We start from the raw sequence: 16356 nt of genomic DNA on the forward strand, positions 1-16356 counted from the left end.
TGTTAGCTGGCTGTGTTAGCTGGCTGTGTTAGCTGGCTAGCTAGCAACGTGTGCTTGCAGTACCAAATCTTAGCAGACTGCTTGATTAACCTTTTAAAATTAACCATTGCTCCTTTTCGAAAGCAGTATAGTGGTATGCTACTTTGTTTTAAAAAACATTTAGTAGGCTACTTTTATTTGTATGGTGCTGTGTTAGCCACAGAGCAAAGATGTTGGGACAAACTTATGCACACAAAATAGCAAATACAAGTGGCAGAACAGTTTTGTTGAAAGGACCCTCAAGAATTTTGTTTTCTAATCTATATATATGTGGAGTCTATTTCTATATAACATTACAAGACTGATTCTTATTATTACATTATATGCTTATTGTGCTCATGAGATTGCTATGACTATAGAATAAACCAACCCAGTCTCATGGCATTTCGTGTTCACCAACACGATTTTTAATCTATTGATTTGTGTTCACCAACACGATTTCCCCCTTTTTTTCGTGTTGCACAGCACGATTTTAAAAGCAATGTATTTCTATTGGTAGTCTCACGACATTACGTGTTATAGGAAGACCGGAAGCTGTGTGGTTCATAAAAGCATGTTCTTACTCAATATCAAGCCACAATTATTGCTTTTATTTTAAATCGTATAATTTCGGACTTTTGTTGCCGTCTGTGAGGAAAATAAATGGGGCTGAGAGCCTCAGGAAACTGAAATCTGTATATTTGTAAAACTTTTTTTCCTTCTAAGTTGTTATTCTTTTCAAAATAACACACTGTTATTTACTCACCAATAATACACAATTATCCTTGTTTTATTTATTTGTTTAATTCCATAATCTCTGGCTTTTTTGGCGTCCGTCAGGAACTGAATTTCAAAATAAAAATAACCGGAAACAGACGTAGGCATTTCGAGCAATTACCCAAGATCCTCAGCTATGGTTTAAGCTCGCCGATTGGATGTTTTAGCCGCAATGCATGCTGGGATTTGGTGTTTATATGATATGAAATCCGGAAAACATTTTTAAATAATAAAATAATACTTAATTCCGTGTGTTTTTGCTTTTCTCTTTGAAAGTCATCACATAACGGCATTGATTCAATACACGGTTCGGCTGCATTAAATATTACAGATCTGCCGTAGTTCTTTATTTATAGAGCCCTGATGAGAAGACCTTTGGAAAAACTGGAAGAAATGCCGCCGAAACTGAAGACTTGACGTGGATCATATATATATATCAACAATAAAACAACATCAATTTTTCTTCACACAATTCGTCTCCTTTCAGTATCAACACTAATTCGGCTGACTTTTACATTTGATCCAATTGGTAGATAGGTTATATTTACACCATAACGGTGCACAGCTGATATAAAAGGACTTGTAGTTTTTAAAGATATTACTGATTTTCTTTGAATATAAGAATGTAAATACTGAGTCTGAAATAGTATAGCAATATGCTGTAAAATTATGTGAAAGCATGAATAAAACTACACATCTTCAGATGTTGTACATACATAAGTGTCCAACACTAATAATAAAAAGTTATTATGGCTGTGTGCACCTTGTGTGCACCGCCTAGTGGTTAAAGCATGTTATTGAATTATTGTTTTTATGTGTTATATTTGATTAAAAAAATATTAAGAGTACATACTTTCATAGGGGGAAAGTAGAAGGTCTGTGATAGAAATATAAAAAATCAAGAAGATACTGTAAGTGATCTCTACAATAAAACAGTTTAGTGCTGGATGTACAAAGATATTAATATGAGGATGTGCAAAACAGAAAAACGAATTAACCTTTATTCAAACATTAAATAATACTTTAGAATAAGGTCTTCTTTTAAATAAGAAAAAAGCTTTGGGGGTATCTACAGATAAATATTAAGCCTGACAAAGTACTTAACGTCTAATATATTGCTTTCCTGCAATGTTGACTATGTTGAAGCACTTATTTTAACTGATATCATACATATGAATTATACTCTTATGTATGTAGATAGTATAAGAAATGTGCAGAATATGACAGTTTAATGGTGGTGGTACCATGGTGGTACGCACATATTGATAGATGTCTTGTAATGCGCTGTTGAGGAACCTGTGACCCAAGTTTTTCATTCATTGCATACACAGTTGTGTATTATGATATGTCAATAAACCTTTGAAAATCTTGAAATCTTGAAAGGGATGTGCAAAATAGCCATTATACAGTCTTTAATTAACTATTAGTAGAGAATAACGAGTAATGAATATACTTTATTACTCGTTTCCATTCATGTCAATTGCAGATAAATGTTTAGTCTTCTCAAGCACCAACTATCAAATATCTCTTCTGATTGTTGGCACTTGACAATCACCTTCCCTGAATTTTACTCAGGTGTAACTAAAGTCTGCTTTAAGGGTTGTTTATATTTCACATCATTAATCAGAATCTGCAAAGTAACTCAAATAAGTGTAGTGGAGTACAAATACCAGGTTAACCTCTGAATTGTAGTGGAGTAGAATTACAAAGTAACAATAAGCTGTCATGTGGGTATATATTAATGCTGCGCATTATGGACACAAGCGATTTTCACCCATTTATTAATTATATGTTTTACATTTGATAACACCAATGTGTTTAATACTGGCAACTTCTAATTGTGGGAAAAACGAAAACGTTCAGTAGAGACATCCCATAGCATGTGTAGTCCTGGGGGGACGTTCGATTCCAGTTTTGGATAGTCTGGCGTGGTTTCGTTCCATTTCAAACAGCTGTTTGACGCTCGGCGTAACCTTGGCGCACTGCCATTCCAACATCCAATCCCAGAGCTTGAAGATTAATCACGGGGACTGTAGTCCTAAACCAGGGGTGTCAAACTCATTTTCACCGAGGGCCACATCAGCATAATCGTTGCCCTCAAAGGGCCAGATGTAACTTATAAATGTAACTAAATGCAATGTAACTAAATGCAATGTAAAATAAATGTAACTAGATATTTGCATAGATGTAAAAAATATGTTTGCTTGTTGCTCTGTTATTATAACATAAATCCTTTTAATTTGTCAGGTTATGAAACCCATATTACTCCATCAATCAACGATCAAACTATCCAAGTGAATAAAGAAAAATAACATCAAACACAAGTTATGACATTAACTTTGTTCAAAACTTGAAATAACAAATAACTGTAAAACCAACAATTGTGAGCTGCTAAGAACATGTGTGACAGATGTAGCATTTTACAAAAACAAATGGCTGCACACAGCCTTGCAGGGGGCATACATCCAACTCATGAGAGATGGTTTGATTACAGTAAACATTTGTTTGCATAAACACATAAAACCTGCAAACACTAAATACATTGCTACACATATAAAGTAGTATATGTAATAAACTCAAAATAACAAAATAAGGGTTGTCTCAGTCCACAACTATATTGGTCAAGTATTTAGGTTAGTTTTTGATGAGGAGATGCTGCCTGTCCTTGAACACACCATGTGGATCCCCTCTCCACCATCCTCATCCATTGATCATGTTCTGTAAATAACAAACACAAAACAAAATGCAAACACAATCATTACATTGCACATAGTTTAACTATTGTTCTTCTTGGTTGAATTGCATTTTATTATATATTATTAGGTTTTTTCAAATGCTTACCAATGTGTTTTCTGACCAGATGTCTGACACCGTTTTTCCGTGGCCAGTGTGTCAATGTCTGGTTTTAGGTCCTGTGCTGTAGCAATCCGTAGAACAGCGTGGAGGTTGTCGTCAGTGATGCGTGATCTGTGCTTGTTTTTGTTTAGATTCATTATTGAAAACATCTGTTCGCAAAAATAGGTGCTCCCAAACATAGACAGAACACGGGCAGCATGAAGTCGAAGCTGTGGCATGAAAGCAGGGGGCAGTAGACGGTAAAAGTCCTGGATTGTAACATCCTGGAACTTTGCTCTCAGGCCACTATCGCTTTGAAGCTCTATTAACTCCATCTGAAGTTGTTGGGGTGCAGTGCACACGTCGGTGGTGAAAGGACTAGCAAAGATGGCAAATCCAGAGTGCTGTGCTCTGAAGTCAGAGAAGCGCCGATCAAACTCATTCATCAACAGGCTCAGTTTGGTAGCTAACTGAGCACATGAGAAAGTACCGGGACATGAGGCTGAGATGCTCTGAGAAACAGGAAAGTGGGCAAGATTGTCCTGTTTCACTTGGCACATCCATAGGTCAAGTTTACGCTGGAAAGCCGTGATCGTGTCGGACATCTGCGTGATGACTTGTTTGCGTCCCTGCAGCTTCTGATTCAGTTGGGCGAGATGTTCGGTTATGTCACACAACATAGCAAAGTCACACAGCCAGTTTGGATCTGACAGTTCAGACAAGGGTTTTCCTTTACTCTGCATGAAAAGAGCAATGTCTTCCCTAAGCTCAAAAAATCGTTTGAGGACTTTGCTCCTACTCAGCCACCTTACTTCTGTATGGTACGGCACGTCTCCGTGCTCCGAGCCCATCTCCTGCAAGAAAAGCTGGAACTGACGATGATTCAGGCCACGCGCCCGAATGAAGTTCACTGTCTTCATGACCGTGGTCACTATATCATCCATCCCCAGCACCTTCCCGCACAAAGCTTCTTGATGGATAATGCAATGATACGTTATCAGAGGCGTGTGACAGTTACTTTCTTGCATTTTCTCCTTCATTAGTCCAACCAAGCCCACTTTTCTTCCACACATTGCAGGTGCACCGTCTGTAGTTAATCCCACCAAGTTTTCCCAGGGCAATGCGTTTTTACTGATGGACTTCTCCACCGCATCAAAAATGTCCCGTCCCGTTGTAGTCCCATGCATGGCGGCCACATCCAACAGCTCCTCAGTGACAGAGAGGTCCGACTTCATGCCTCTAATAAAAATAGATAGCTGCGCTGTATCCGTGTTGTCTGTGCTTTCATCAACAGCTAATGAAAAAGCTATGTAGCTGCGTGTCTCTTCGGCCAGCTGTGTTGCCAGGTTTCCTGCTAGTTCCTTAACTCGGTCCGCGATGGTGTTTCTTGATAAACTGACATTTTTAAAAGTCTGTATCTGGTCGGGACACACCTGCTCACAGACCTTCAGCATGCACTGCTTCAAAAACGCTCCCTCTGAAAAAGACTTTGAAGCACGGGCGATTTCTTCAGCCACAACAAAGCTAGCTTTCACTGCCGCGTTGTTTTTGGTTGTGGCTTTCGCGAACACATTCTGCTGCGATCGCAGTTTGCCTTTTAATTCTTGGGCAATTTGTTGTTTTTCTTGATGGCTAAATTTGGCATACTTACCTCCGTGTTTGGTCTCAAAATGCCGACGTAGATTGTACTCTTTGACAACCGCCACCGCCTCATAACACAAAAGACATACCGGTTTTTCTCCTTGAAGCACAAACATGTATTCGCCTTCCCATCTTTCTTGAAACACCCTTCCATCTGCATCAATTTTTCTCTTCCTGGACATTTTGGGATCATTATTTGTATTTCTCAATTCCACTTGTTGGGAAAATCGCATCGATGTGGAAACACTGCAGTCTAGTGGCGGGATGCCGTCACTTCGCGGGTAACATAATCGGCATGTATTGTGGGAAATGTAGTTTTTGGTCACTGCACGCATTTGACTTATTTATTTTTAGACAATCAGACCTATTAAGCTCTCGCGGGCCTCATAAAATGACGTGGCGGGCCACATTTGGCCCGCGGGCCTTGAGTTTGACACGTCTGTCCTAAACGATAGCTGGGTATTATGGGTAGTGTAGTGTCTTCGGCCATCCTAAACTCGAAATGCGTACATCTGTTTCCGGTTATTTTTATTTTGAAATTCAGTTCCTGACAGACGCCAAAAAAAACAGAGATTATGGAATTAAACAAATAAATAAAAACAAGGATAATTGTGTGTTATTGGTGAGTAAATAACAGTGTGTTATTTTGAAAAGAATAACAACTTAGAAGGAAAAAAAGATTTACAAATATACAGATTTCAGTATCCTGAGGCTCTCAGCCCCATTTATTTTCCTCACAGACGGCAACAAAAGTCCGAAATTATACGATTTAAAATAAAAGCAATAATTGTGGCTTGATATTGAGTAAGAACATGCTTTTAGGAACCACACAGCTTCCGGTCTTCCTATAACACGTAATGTCGTGAGACTACCAATAGAAATACATTGCTTTTAAAATCGTGCTGTGCAACACGAAAAAAAGGGGGAAAATCGTGTTGGTGAACACGAATCAATAGATTAAAAATCGTGTTGGTGAACACGAAATGCCGTGAGACTAGGTTGAATAAACAGACACCATCACTAATCCCAGGTTCTGATGGGTTAGATACCAACGAGGGGAATAGTCAGAAGAAAGTTTAGCTTGCAATATTGAAAGTAGCAAGGTCGGGTGCAGATACTGAGAGAACACAAAGAGGTAGTCAGAACAGCACATCACACCGGCCTTCACTCTGTATGGGAGCCGCACTCCCCCGCAAAGCTAGGAAGTACATTATGGTTTTCCACTATATCTGAAGAAACGTTAGAGAAAACAAATTAGTATGATGGTGCCAGAGTAGGGAGGGACTTCCACAGGCCGGCTGAATGCTGATTGGAGGATCGTGTTGCCAAGAGACTCTATCTGAGTCTGCTCACCAACCAAAGAGAACCAAGTCTAAACCGCAGTATCTCTTCAGCTAGTCTTGACCAATCAAAAATGTAAAAACGGTTTTAATTGCATTATTTTAACTTCCTTTATTACAGCAATTGATTGTGTTTGGGAACAGTATGCACAAAGTAATATCAACTATTTATTTAAGAATTAAGAGCAAGTTGCTTGTATTGATCGTTGTGTTTCTTGATGATCAGAAGATTGCAGTAAAAATCAACATACAATGAATTGGTGCGTCCCAGCACCAAGCGAAAATTATAACTAAAATCACATACAAAATAGGAGCGGCCATCAAAGGGTGTCTAGCTATGGAGAACGAGAAATATTAAGTCACTTCTTCTTTTATACGACCTCACCTTTATTGCAAAGCCATCAGACTTAAACCTGAAATCAGAAAGACGTGGCAGTAGCCTCAGGTGTAGATCTCAATGCAGGAAGCCATACGGTGGTTACCGTTTGTGTTTACTTTGGGTGGGTCTCAGAGACAAGCGTTAGAAATGATTAATATGAAAACTGAAGGAGGCTAGTCTTTCTTTGGTCTTAGTTTAAAGGTAGCAATGTGTTGAGTTCACCTGTTTATACTCTTATTATTCTACTTCTGTTTTCTTGTGTCTGCTGTCATTTCAGACACTCCATCTGCCTGCCCTCAGTAGATCGACTCCACCCGCTCCTGTCACCTACATATCCCATAAATAGCTCCACTTCTACCAGTTTGCTACCTGATTGTCTGTGCATTGTGCCTTAAAGCCTTCCAGCATTTAAATCATAGCCTGCCTTTTTCAAATGGTTGTGACAAAAGTCTGTATTTCCAATACTCTGATTTAGCCTGGCCCTCTAGTACTTTGTTTGCCTGCCTGATTTTTTTTATTCTTGTACTTCTGTAGACTTTGCTTTTTGCAGCTGTCTTTTCCATTGTTTTTTTTTTGCCCTTGAGCTGTGAGTAAAGTAGCAACTACACCACAAATTACAAACACACTTGATATATTTCCAACAGTAGTTACTTACTGTATATTATGTATTATTTGTAGTATATCGTCCCTGAACTGGAAAAAAAACAATTGAAAACAATTAACAGTCTGACAATTGGCATTAAGCCTATACATAATAAGTTAAAATGTATGGCTATAGATATACATTGAAACATACCTCTAAATGTCACTTGTTATTGAATCTGCCATGTCAACCTTGTGTGTGTGTGTGTGTGTGTGTGTGTGTGTGTGTGTGTGAGAGAGAGAGAGAGAGAGAGAGAGTGAATGAGAGAGAGATTCATACTTCTTCTCATTTGTTGAACTGTGCATGCCTCAATTTGTATTTGAATGCATTGTCCTCCATGATTGTTCATGCCATGCCCCCCCCCCTCTTGTTAATGCTGCAGGCTGTAAAAGGTTTTGGACAGAAAAGTCAATCAGTCGGTTGGCTTGGGTGGATTCCTATAAACAACACAACCTTTGTGCACGATGCTGCTGTGACTGTAACATTTATTTTATTCTTCCAACCAGAACTGACGCCCTGAATCTGATCTGCGGCTGTGTGAAGAACTGTAAGATTAGGAAAAATACTATTTGGGTCTATCAAAATGGTCAAACAGGTCGTAGCAACGATACAAAATCCACTATAACTAAGATAAAAGGAGGTGAAAAGCTACAATGAACAAAAAGGGCAATTGCAATATTGGAAACCGTTATAATATATTCTATAACACATAGGTTTGAGCAAGCTCTCTCATTGGTCAATAGGCGTGTTGGATTCCACGATCAAACAACAATCAAATAGAACGTGCCTAATCACAAAGTATCCAGTGGCCTACACACGCCACTAGCCTACCAAAACTACTTCCATGAGCCTACATCGTGTGGTTTCCATAGCGACGTTTAGCGACACACAGCCGTTACACTGTTATACATTGTCTCTCGTTTGAAATCGGTAGCTACAAAATGTCAGATTTTAAAGTTAATTTTGATTTGTTGGGGGGCCTCAGTATTGATGAATATTTGGACATGGACACAGACCACAAAACCAACAAAAGATTTGCGGCTGTTTCAACTGACGAGTCCGGTCCGGGACACGCCATTAAACGGCCACTGGAGGAAAGCTCTTCCTATAACGTAGTCCTACCCGTGAACACCACAGCACCACCTGCAAAAAAGTCTGGCATGGAGTTCATGGAGAGCTGTTTCAAGAATTGCACTTTTAATGGCAGCATGAACATCCACCTTCATTCTGAACCCAAAATGTTTCAGCACCATGGACAGCCTGATTTGATTTGTTCCGCTAATCCCACACAGTGATTACTCAGATATTTAAATAGCCTAATTCAAGAATTGTTTTCAATAAATTGTTTTCAATAAATTGGTTAATAATATATTATTTACTATAATTAAATCAATAACTGTAAGCGGGGTAGCAGGAGTGTTTGATCGGCTATCGTTACCATGGGAACTGCTTTCTAGGAACTACTTTCTGATTGAGATTAACTCAAGCAGAAAGCGTAGGATTGGGAGCAAATTAGCCAACATTATGAAATTATTTTACGATATTGTTGATTACAATGATAGTTTGTGTAATAGAATCACAATCATACAATTGAGGCCGTTCTTGAACGTCATTATTGGTACGACAGTACTGTGGCAGGCGCCGAGGTCCATACGCCTGTACTGGAGTATCAATAATGACGTTCAAGGGAGTGCTCTGGGAAGATTTCTTTTTTAAATATTGAAGTTAAATGCATCAACCTGGTGCACTTTGAGAGCAAAATGAATGTATGGATACATCTCTCAACACCCATATGAAACAGAACTGTGAACAGATTTTCTTTATGAATAGCCTATTTTACAAATCACTCACCTTTTAAACTTTATTCTTGTTTTACTGTCATATTGTATTTCATGACTGTTTTTCATTTGTTCTCATAAATGGTGACCAAAACGTTTGAGACCCACTGAGATAAGTAGACTAAAGTGAACTATCTAAACACTCAGAGAGTCCCTTACCTCACTGAGCTGTAGTTATCTCTCAGTCTGACAGGAGAGAGCTCTCCCTCTCCTTGTTTTCGAAACAGCTTTTAATTAAGCAATCATACACAAGAGGCCGTTCTTGAACGTCATTATTGGTACGACAGTACTGCGGCAGGACCGAGGCGCTTGCATGCAGTTTGCTTTTCTAACTGACAAGACAAGAGCGACAAGAAAACAGCGGAGAAGTAACGGGCAGAAATCCTCCTTTTTACGCAACGGTCCAGACATAGACATCAAACGGCGACACATATTCAGTTGCCAGTTACTTTGGCATAGGGCAGGGATATCCAGATACTTTCCAAGGTTTGACATAATGAATTGTGCTACTTTTAAAGCAAGGAGCGATGTTTTCAAATCTGTAATCAAAAAGCTCCTCAAAAACGCTATCGAAGCAGTTCCTGCCGTTGCTACGTTAAGGCCCAGATACACCGGCCCGAAATCGGTAGTGAGCGTGAGCGTGGGCACGCCCTATTCGGAGTGGTGTGCGCCGCACCGTCGGGTCTTTTCTGCCGACCTGACGCCTTTTCTTGCCGATTCAACATGATGAATCGGCGTCGGGAACACCACCGGAAGTCGGACAAAGGGATAACACTAATTGGCTGTTCAGCTAGCAAATCAGTGCATGAGAACGTTAACGGAAGTGAGGGAGGTAAACAAATGATTTAAAATGGAAGATGGAACACACACGGACGGCTATTTCCCCTCATCGGTTTATAGAGCTCCTGTTCGTTCATGTTTTCAATGGACGAGAGTGAAAATGGAAAGAAAAACGCTATTTGCTGTTTGTTTATATCACGGAGTCTGTTATTCTTCTCTGTCTTCCGGTTGTTCCGGTTGTTGCCTCTTTTGAATGATGAATACACACTACCGCCGCCTGCTGGTAAGGAGAGTTATTGCCACTCACGCATACGCGCAGTTCATACGTGCTCGGCTCGGATTTGCGGTGTGTTCCAGTGCGTGAAGTCGGCAAATACGCAGGAGAGTCCGGTGACGCAACAGTCGGTGTCGGCGTCGGCGACTTCTCAGGTGACTTGCAGGTGTATCTGGGCCTTTAGTTCAAACGGTAACAACGGACTATTTTTCTTAGCGGATGCACGTCAATTTAAATCAATACAACTATTTTTTAAATCAATAAAATCATTTTCTTAATCCATAAAAGCATTTCAATTAATATTGGGAGTCATAACGTTACTTTGTTGAGAATGTGGCCATGTAATAAGCGGGATAATGTGCAGCGACTTGGTCATTATGGGGAAAAGAACACCTTCATGCCGATCTAGATCCCTCCGCTTCGCGTCGGGCTCATGGTCGGGCTCCTGATCAGCCTGTCGGTGTTCTTTTCCCCATAATGACCGCGTCGCAGCACAATATCCCTACATGTAAATGGTCTGCAAATAAATAAATAAACATTAAAGAAAATACAAATACAGATGTGAATATGAATTCATATCTGGGCCGCTAAACTTTTAATTAGGTCAACATTTAATTATATTATGGTAAAATACGATTTTGAATTCACTAAATAATTATTTAGGGGTAACGTGATTACCCACCGTAATAATAATGCATTAAAAAAAAATTGGTTTACTAAGTGCCTGCATATTAAATGGTAACAAACTAGTTTCCTCTGCGGTCTACCCTGACATTTTGAAAAGTTCAAATGGAGTCCAAACCAAATAAAGCAACAAAACAATCTTCTAACAAATCAAATGCTTTACTGTGGTCCGAACAGCAGTGGGTTGGATATATCTGGCCTACACATTATTTTATAGTTCTAAGAACTTAGCCCACAAACACTGCATGATAAGCCTTAACGTTTTATAGTAGTAAAAGCTTGAACAAATAAGAATATGAATAATAAAACTGTGTTCCTTGTGAGGGTTTTTACAGTGCATCAGTTTCATTGAGTAATCAATATGAGGTTTACAGAATCAAAACAAAGCTGTAAATTAGCTTTTGTGAGGTAATCAATTTCCTAGAATGAAGTACAGATTTAATTAGTCGTTGTTGTTCTCTTTTGAATACATTTCAGACAACGTGTCAAAAAGTCCCTAAGTGTGATAGAGATTAAATGCCATGACAAACCTATGCTTGCTGATGATTCCAGGACACCAAGTTCACTGTAAACCTCTGATTTCACCTGGGCAGGTATCTCCACCATGTCAGCCCTACGTGTGCAGGAAGCAGCTCTGCAGGCTGTGTGTAATAATGTAGGGCAATAAACATAAGGGTTAATTACAGGTGAGTGCGTCTGAGCGGAGATTAGCACGGCGGGACACACAGAGGGTACAGCATGGATAATAATGTGGTATAATCACGTAAGGCCATAAGTAGAGGGGGCGACACCCTGGCCTGTCTCAACGGGCTCAGGTGGGATGTAGAGAGCGAATAAAGGGCTTTCATGTCACTTCATTTACTGTCTGGTGGTCCTCTGGGAGCAGCTGCCTGTGTTTCTGTCTGTCTCCACAGCTGACAAGACATTGCACAGAAAACGGTAACAAATTAAATGCATTGTCAACAGATTTCACATAACTGTATTAGGTTAGTTGAACGTTTAATATTACGCTTAAATCAAAAATATTAGGTTCAACTTAATATTATTGCTTTCAACTTACCTAATACTGTTATGTGCAATGTTGTGACATAATACATTTAATTAAAGTACATTTTCAGTGTGCTATGTCTTTCTGTGACTAAGAACCAAGTCATTACAATGCTTAATGCCAATGTCTTGTTCATAAATTCAAACTGTTATTCACAAGAAGATGGAAAACACTCTCATGTCATTACGGTTATAACATTGACAAAACATTATTGGTACCCGACCAGCATCAGTGATATTAGTGAGAAGAGCTGCCTGCTTAGATCTCAAAGGTTATTAAAAGACCATTACCCCCCAGCAGGGCCTGTGTACCCTGCAATATGCAGTGAGATACAGAAGTCTGCTGCTTCACCTCCACGGAGCAGTTTCTTCTACAACTTCCTATTGTGCTTAACCCTAACTTCATCGCAGAATGAAAACTCATGTTTCAACTGCACCTTGGTGAATAAAACCTTACATGACATTACACTTGTAGCCTACACTAGACACTTTTATCCAAAGCGAATTACATACTCAATACTGTGGGCAATCCCACGTAAACAAAGTATCCATAAGTGTCCAGGCCAAGCCCCCCCATAGTGGCCAATGGTGGTACTACAACTTCCGGGTCAATGCTCTGACACCATTGGGATACTTTCTCCCATGGATTTACATTAGGAATAAACAGGGCCCAAATAAATGAAAACTAGCATAGCTTTGTCCAAAGTTCTGGGCAATATCTTGTGCAGTTGCCCAGCAAATATCCAGGAAAGTACTGGTCAGCATGTTCGTCAAAATGTTTAACATTTTCAACAAGACATGTATTTAACACATTAGCAAAACGTGGTGTTACATTTTGAAGCAACAATTCATGTTACTTCAAGTTACATAAAAAATGAAATACATCACATGTTCCTGTGGACACAGACCAAGCACAGTAGGGCAGATCTCTTAAATGACTTGAACAAACAATCAGCCATGTAACATGTACCCTTGTTCAGAGGTGGTTCTGCAATTAGTTTTAATAGGTGAGCAAATTCTTTTCCAGTTCAGTTTAATGAGTCTGTTGGATGAAGCCAAAATGTAAGCAGTGAAAGAGGGGGGGTCAAACAAGCTATAGGTTACTAATCCATATCGGCCACAAACAAGAATGCTGATTGTTGTCTACCAGAAGGTTACAGAAAAGCCATGAATTGGAGCAACAAATTACACTTATGTGTAAGTCCAGACTGCTTTACATGTCATGTCCATCTGAAGCTCATATTATACCAGAAGTTATTTCAGGCAGTTATTCCTCTTGGATTTTCCAATTCATTGGCAAATTTAATTAAATTGTTTCATTCCATCTATTGATTTGATTCTTCAACCCAGTCTCACGGCATTTCGTGTTATAGTCACAAATGTAATCTATTGATTCGTGTTCATCAACACGATTTCGCCATTTTCTTCGTGTCACATAGAACGATTTTAAAAGCAATGTAAATAATAAAAAATCAGAAGGAAAAACAGATAAAAAAAATAAAAATTTCAGCATTCTGATACAGAACTATTTTAGAAGCTATGTATTTCTATTATGTTTCGTGCCTGCACCAAATAATAACAAATTAGAAGGAAAAAAAGCTGACAAAAAATACAGATTTCAGTATTCTGAGGCTCTGAGCCCCATTTATTTTCCTCGCGGACAGCAAAAAAGCTCAGACATTAAACAATTTAAAATAAAAGGGATGGGGTTAGGCTTAGGGTAAGATATTGAGTAAAAAAATGTTTTTATGAACCAAACAGCTTCTGGTATCCCAAGACCCAAAGCTGTGGGGTTCATCAAAACATCTTCTTACTCAATATCAAGCCACAATTATTGTTTTTATTTTAAATCGTATAATGTCAGACTTTTTTTGTCGTCTGTGAGGAAAATAAATGGGGCTCAGAGCCTCAAAATACTGAAATCTGTATTTTTTAAAATCTTTTTTTCCTTCTAATTTGTTATTCTTTTCTAAATAACACACTGTTATTTACTCAACAATAACACACAATTATCCTTGTTTTTATTTATTTAGTTTAATTCCATAATCTCTGGCTTTTTTGGCGTCCATCAGGAACTGAATTTCAAAATAAAAATAACCGGAAACAGACGTAGGCCTATAAGGGACATTTTCGAGCATCATTGTGATACACAGCCACTGAACTGATCACCCAAGATCCTCCGCTATGGTTTAAGCTCGCTGATTGGATGTTTTAGCCGCAATGCACATATGGATATGGTGCTAATGCGATATGAAATCCGAAATGGCACTAAATACACTACCCATAATCCCCGGCTATCGTTTAGGACTACTGAACTGACTATTTCCTGTGATAGATAAAGCTGCGCTATTATCACTCGCCACTAGGGGCTCCCACAAACACACAGCTCTATACACAGAACACAAAACTCACCCCGTTTGAGGTTTTGGAGACAGGACCTCATATTACTACTACTACTTTAATCTTGAGAGTCCTGCTGGGGACAGGAGAAGGACCACTTCCGTCGCAGGTCTGGAGTAAACCTTTGGCTTGCCCTCCTTGATCACTCACACGTCTACTTTCCTTACCAGTCCATCCTGGCTCGGAAAAGCCTTTGTGACGACTGCCGTGGGCCAGTCATTTCTCTTTGCTTGAGCATCTTTCATTAAGACTACATCTCCTTGCTTGAGATTAGGCCTCTTGTTTACCCATTTATGCCGGACTTGCAGGGTGCTCAAATACTCTTGGCGCCACCTAGTCCAAAAAGTGTCCGCCAAACTTTGGAATCACTTCCATTCTGCCTTGAGAAGATCTCCTTTCTTGAAGTCACTTGGTGGAGGTGGAGGAGCGCCGACTTTCTGGGTCAGGAGAATCAGAGGAGAGAGGATAACGGGAGCTTCTGGATCGAAACATACAGGAATCAGAGGCCTTGCGTTCATAATAGCACTGACCTCGGCCATTAGGGTCGTCAGGACTTCATGAGTTAGGCGTGACTTATGTTCCAGAAGCATGCAGTCCAGGATACGACGAGCAATCCCGATCATCCTTTCCCATACACCGCCCATGAGATGAATGAGGGGGATTGAAAACACAAATGCATTTCTGTGTCTCCAGAAACTTCTCCACACTATGCGGGTCAGGGATCCATCCATTCCGAGCTCAACGGCATGCGCCAATGAAATTTGTGCCACAATCTGAGCGCAGCTGCTTTGATAGCGAAGAACCTTCTGAGTGCATTAATGAAGCTACTAGCACTCATAGCTTCGATGATTTCGATGTGCAGAGCTCGTGTACACATACAGTACATGAAAATAACACTGCCCAGCGTCTACTGTTGACTCTCCCTCCTCTGGTACGGCAAGAGACCACCTCCCAAGGCCCGAATACATCTAATCCCACATAGGAAAAGGGTGGTGCTCCCTGTAGCCGCTCGGCTGGCAGATCTGCCATCTGTTGGTGCTCTGTTTTCCCTCAAAGTCTTCTGCAGGTCACGCATTTGAAGAGCAGACTACGGATGCTTCGTTTAGCTCTCACCAGCCAGATTCCAGATGCTCTGACGGCGCCCTCTGTAAAATGCCTGCCTTGGTGTTTCACAGCATGGTGGTGATGACGAACAATGAGGGTTTCTAGATGGTGATGGCCTGGAACAATGATGGGGTTGGTTTCGTCTGTGCTTAACTGGGACTCTTTGATGCGACCTCCCACTCTGAGTATTCCAGTGCTGTCGACAAAGGGATGTAGTTTCCACAGACTGCTGTTGAGAGAAAATAATAAAAGTAGGGTAGACATGTGGATATTATCCGGCTGAACAAAACATGATCTGTCTCTTCAATTTGTGTCAACCACAGACCTTATTTCGTATGGCGGCAAAGTACTTCTTGTCCCTCTCTAATGTGATGAAATATGGCTGTGGAAACGTCTCACGTAAGTTACTTTACTTTACTAATGATTTTTTTAATTAAAGACATGCTTTTGTATTCTGGGGTTATTCCACAAGAGCTGTCCTTACTTATAAATGGATTGAGTTTTTTAGAGTTTTTTAAACAACGTGTGCTTCACTTGGAGGCTGTCTGAAGGTATACAGGTCTCAGATGGACTTGGTACAGAGGTTGCGCTAGACT

At 39.9% G+C, this 16356-nt stretch overlaps 1 protein-coding gene across 1 annotated transcript; it reads right to left on the reverse strand.

Moving 5' to 3' along the window:
• Positions 1-3010: 3010 nt before the first annotated feature.
• On the reverse strand, positions 3011-4757 carry LOC307016536 (general transcription factor II-I repeat domain-containing protein 2B-like). The gene is made up of 2 exons (XM_079645664.1): positions 3637-4757; positions 3011-3513 (listed from the first exon to the last, which is right to left on the reverse strand). Coding segments are annotated over exons 1-2 (1068 nt in total). The 5' UTR covers positions 4704-4757; the 3' UTR covers positions 3011-3512.
• Between the last annotated feature and the right edge of the window lie 11599 nt (positions 4758-16356).

The sequence above is a fragment of the Notothenia rossii genome, assembly GCF_949606895.1.
Source record: "Notothenia rossii genome assembly, chromosome: 8".
NCBI lineage: Eukaryota > Metazoa > Chordata > Actinopteri > Perciformes > Nototheniidae > Notothenia > Notothenia rossii.

What these genes read in the sequence shown, in the direction of transcription:
- LOC307016536 (XM_079645664.1), bottom strand. Translation starts at nt 4,703, where the DNA reads ATGTGTGGAAGAAAAGTGGGCTTGGTTGGACTAATGAAGGAGAAAATG.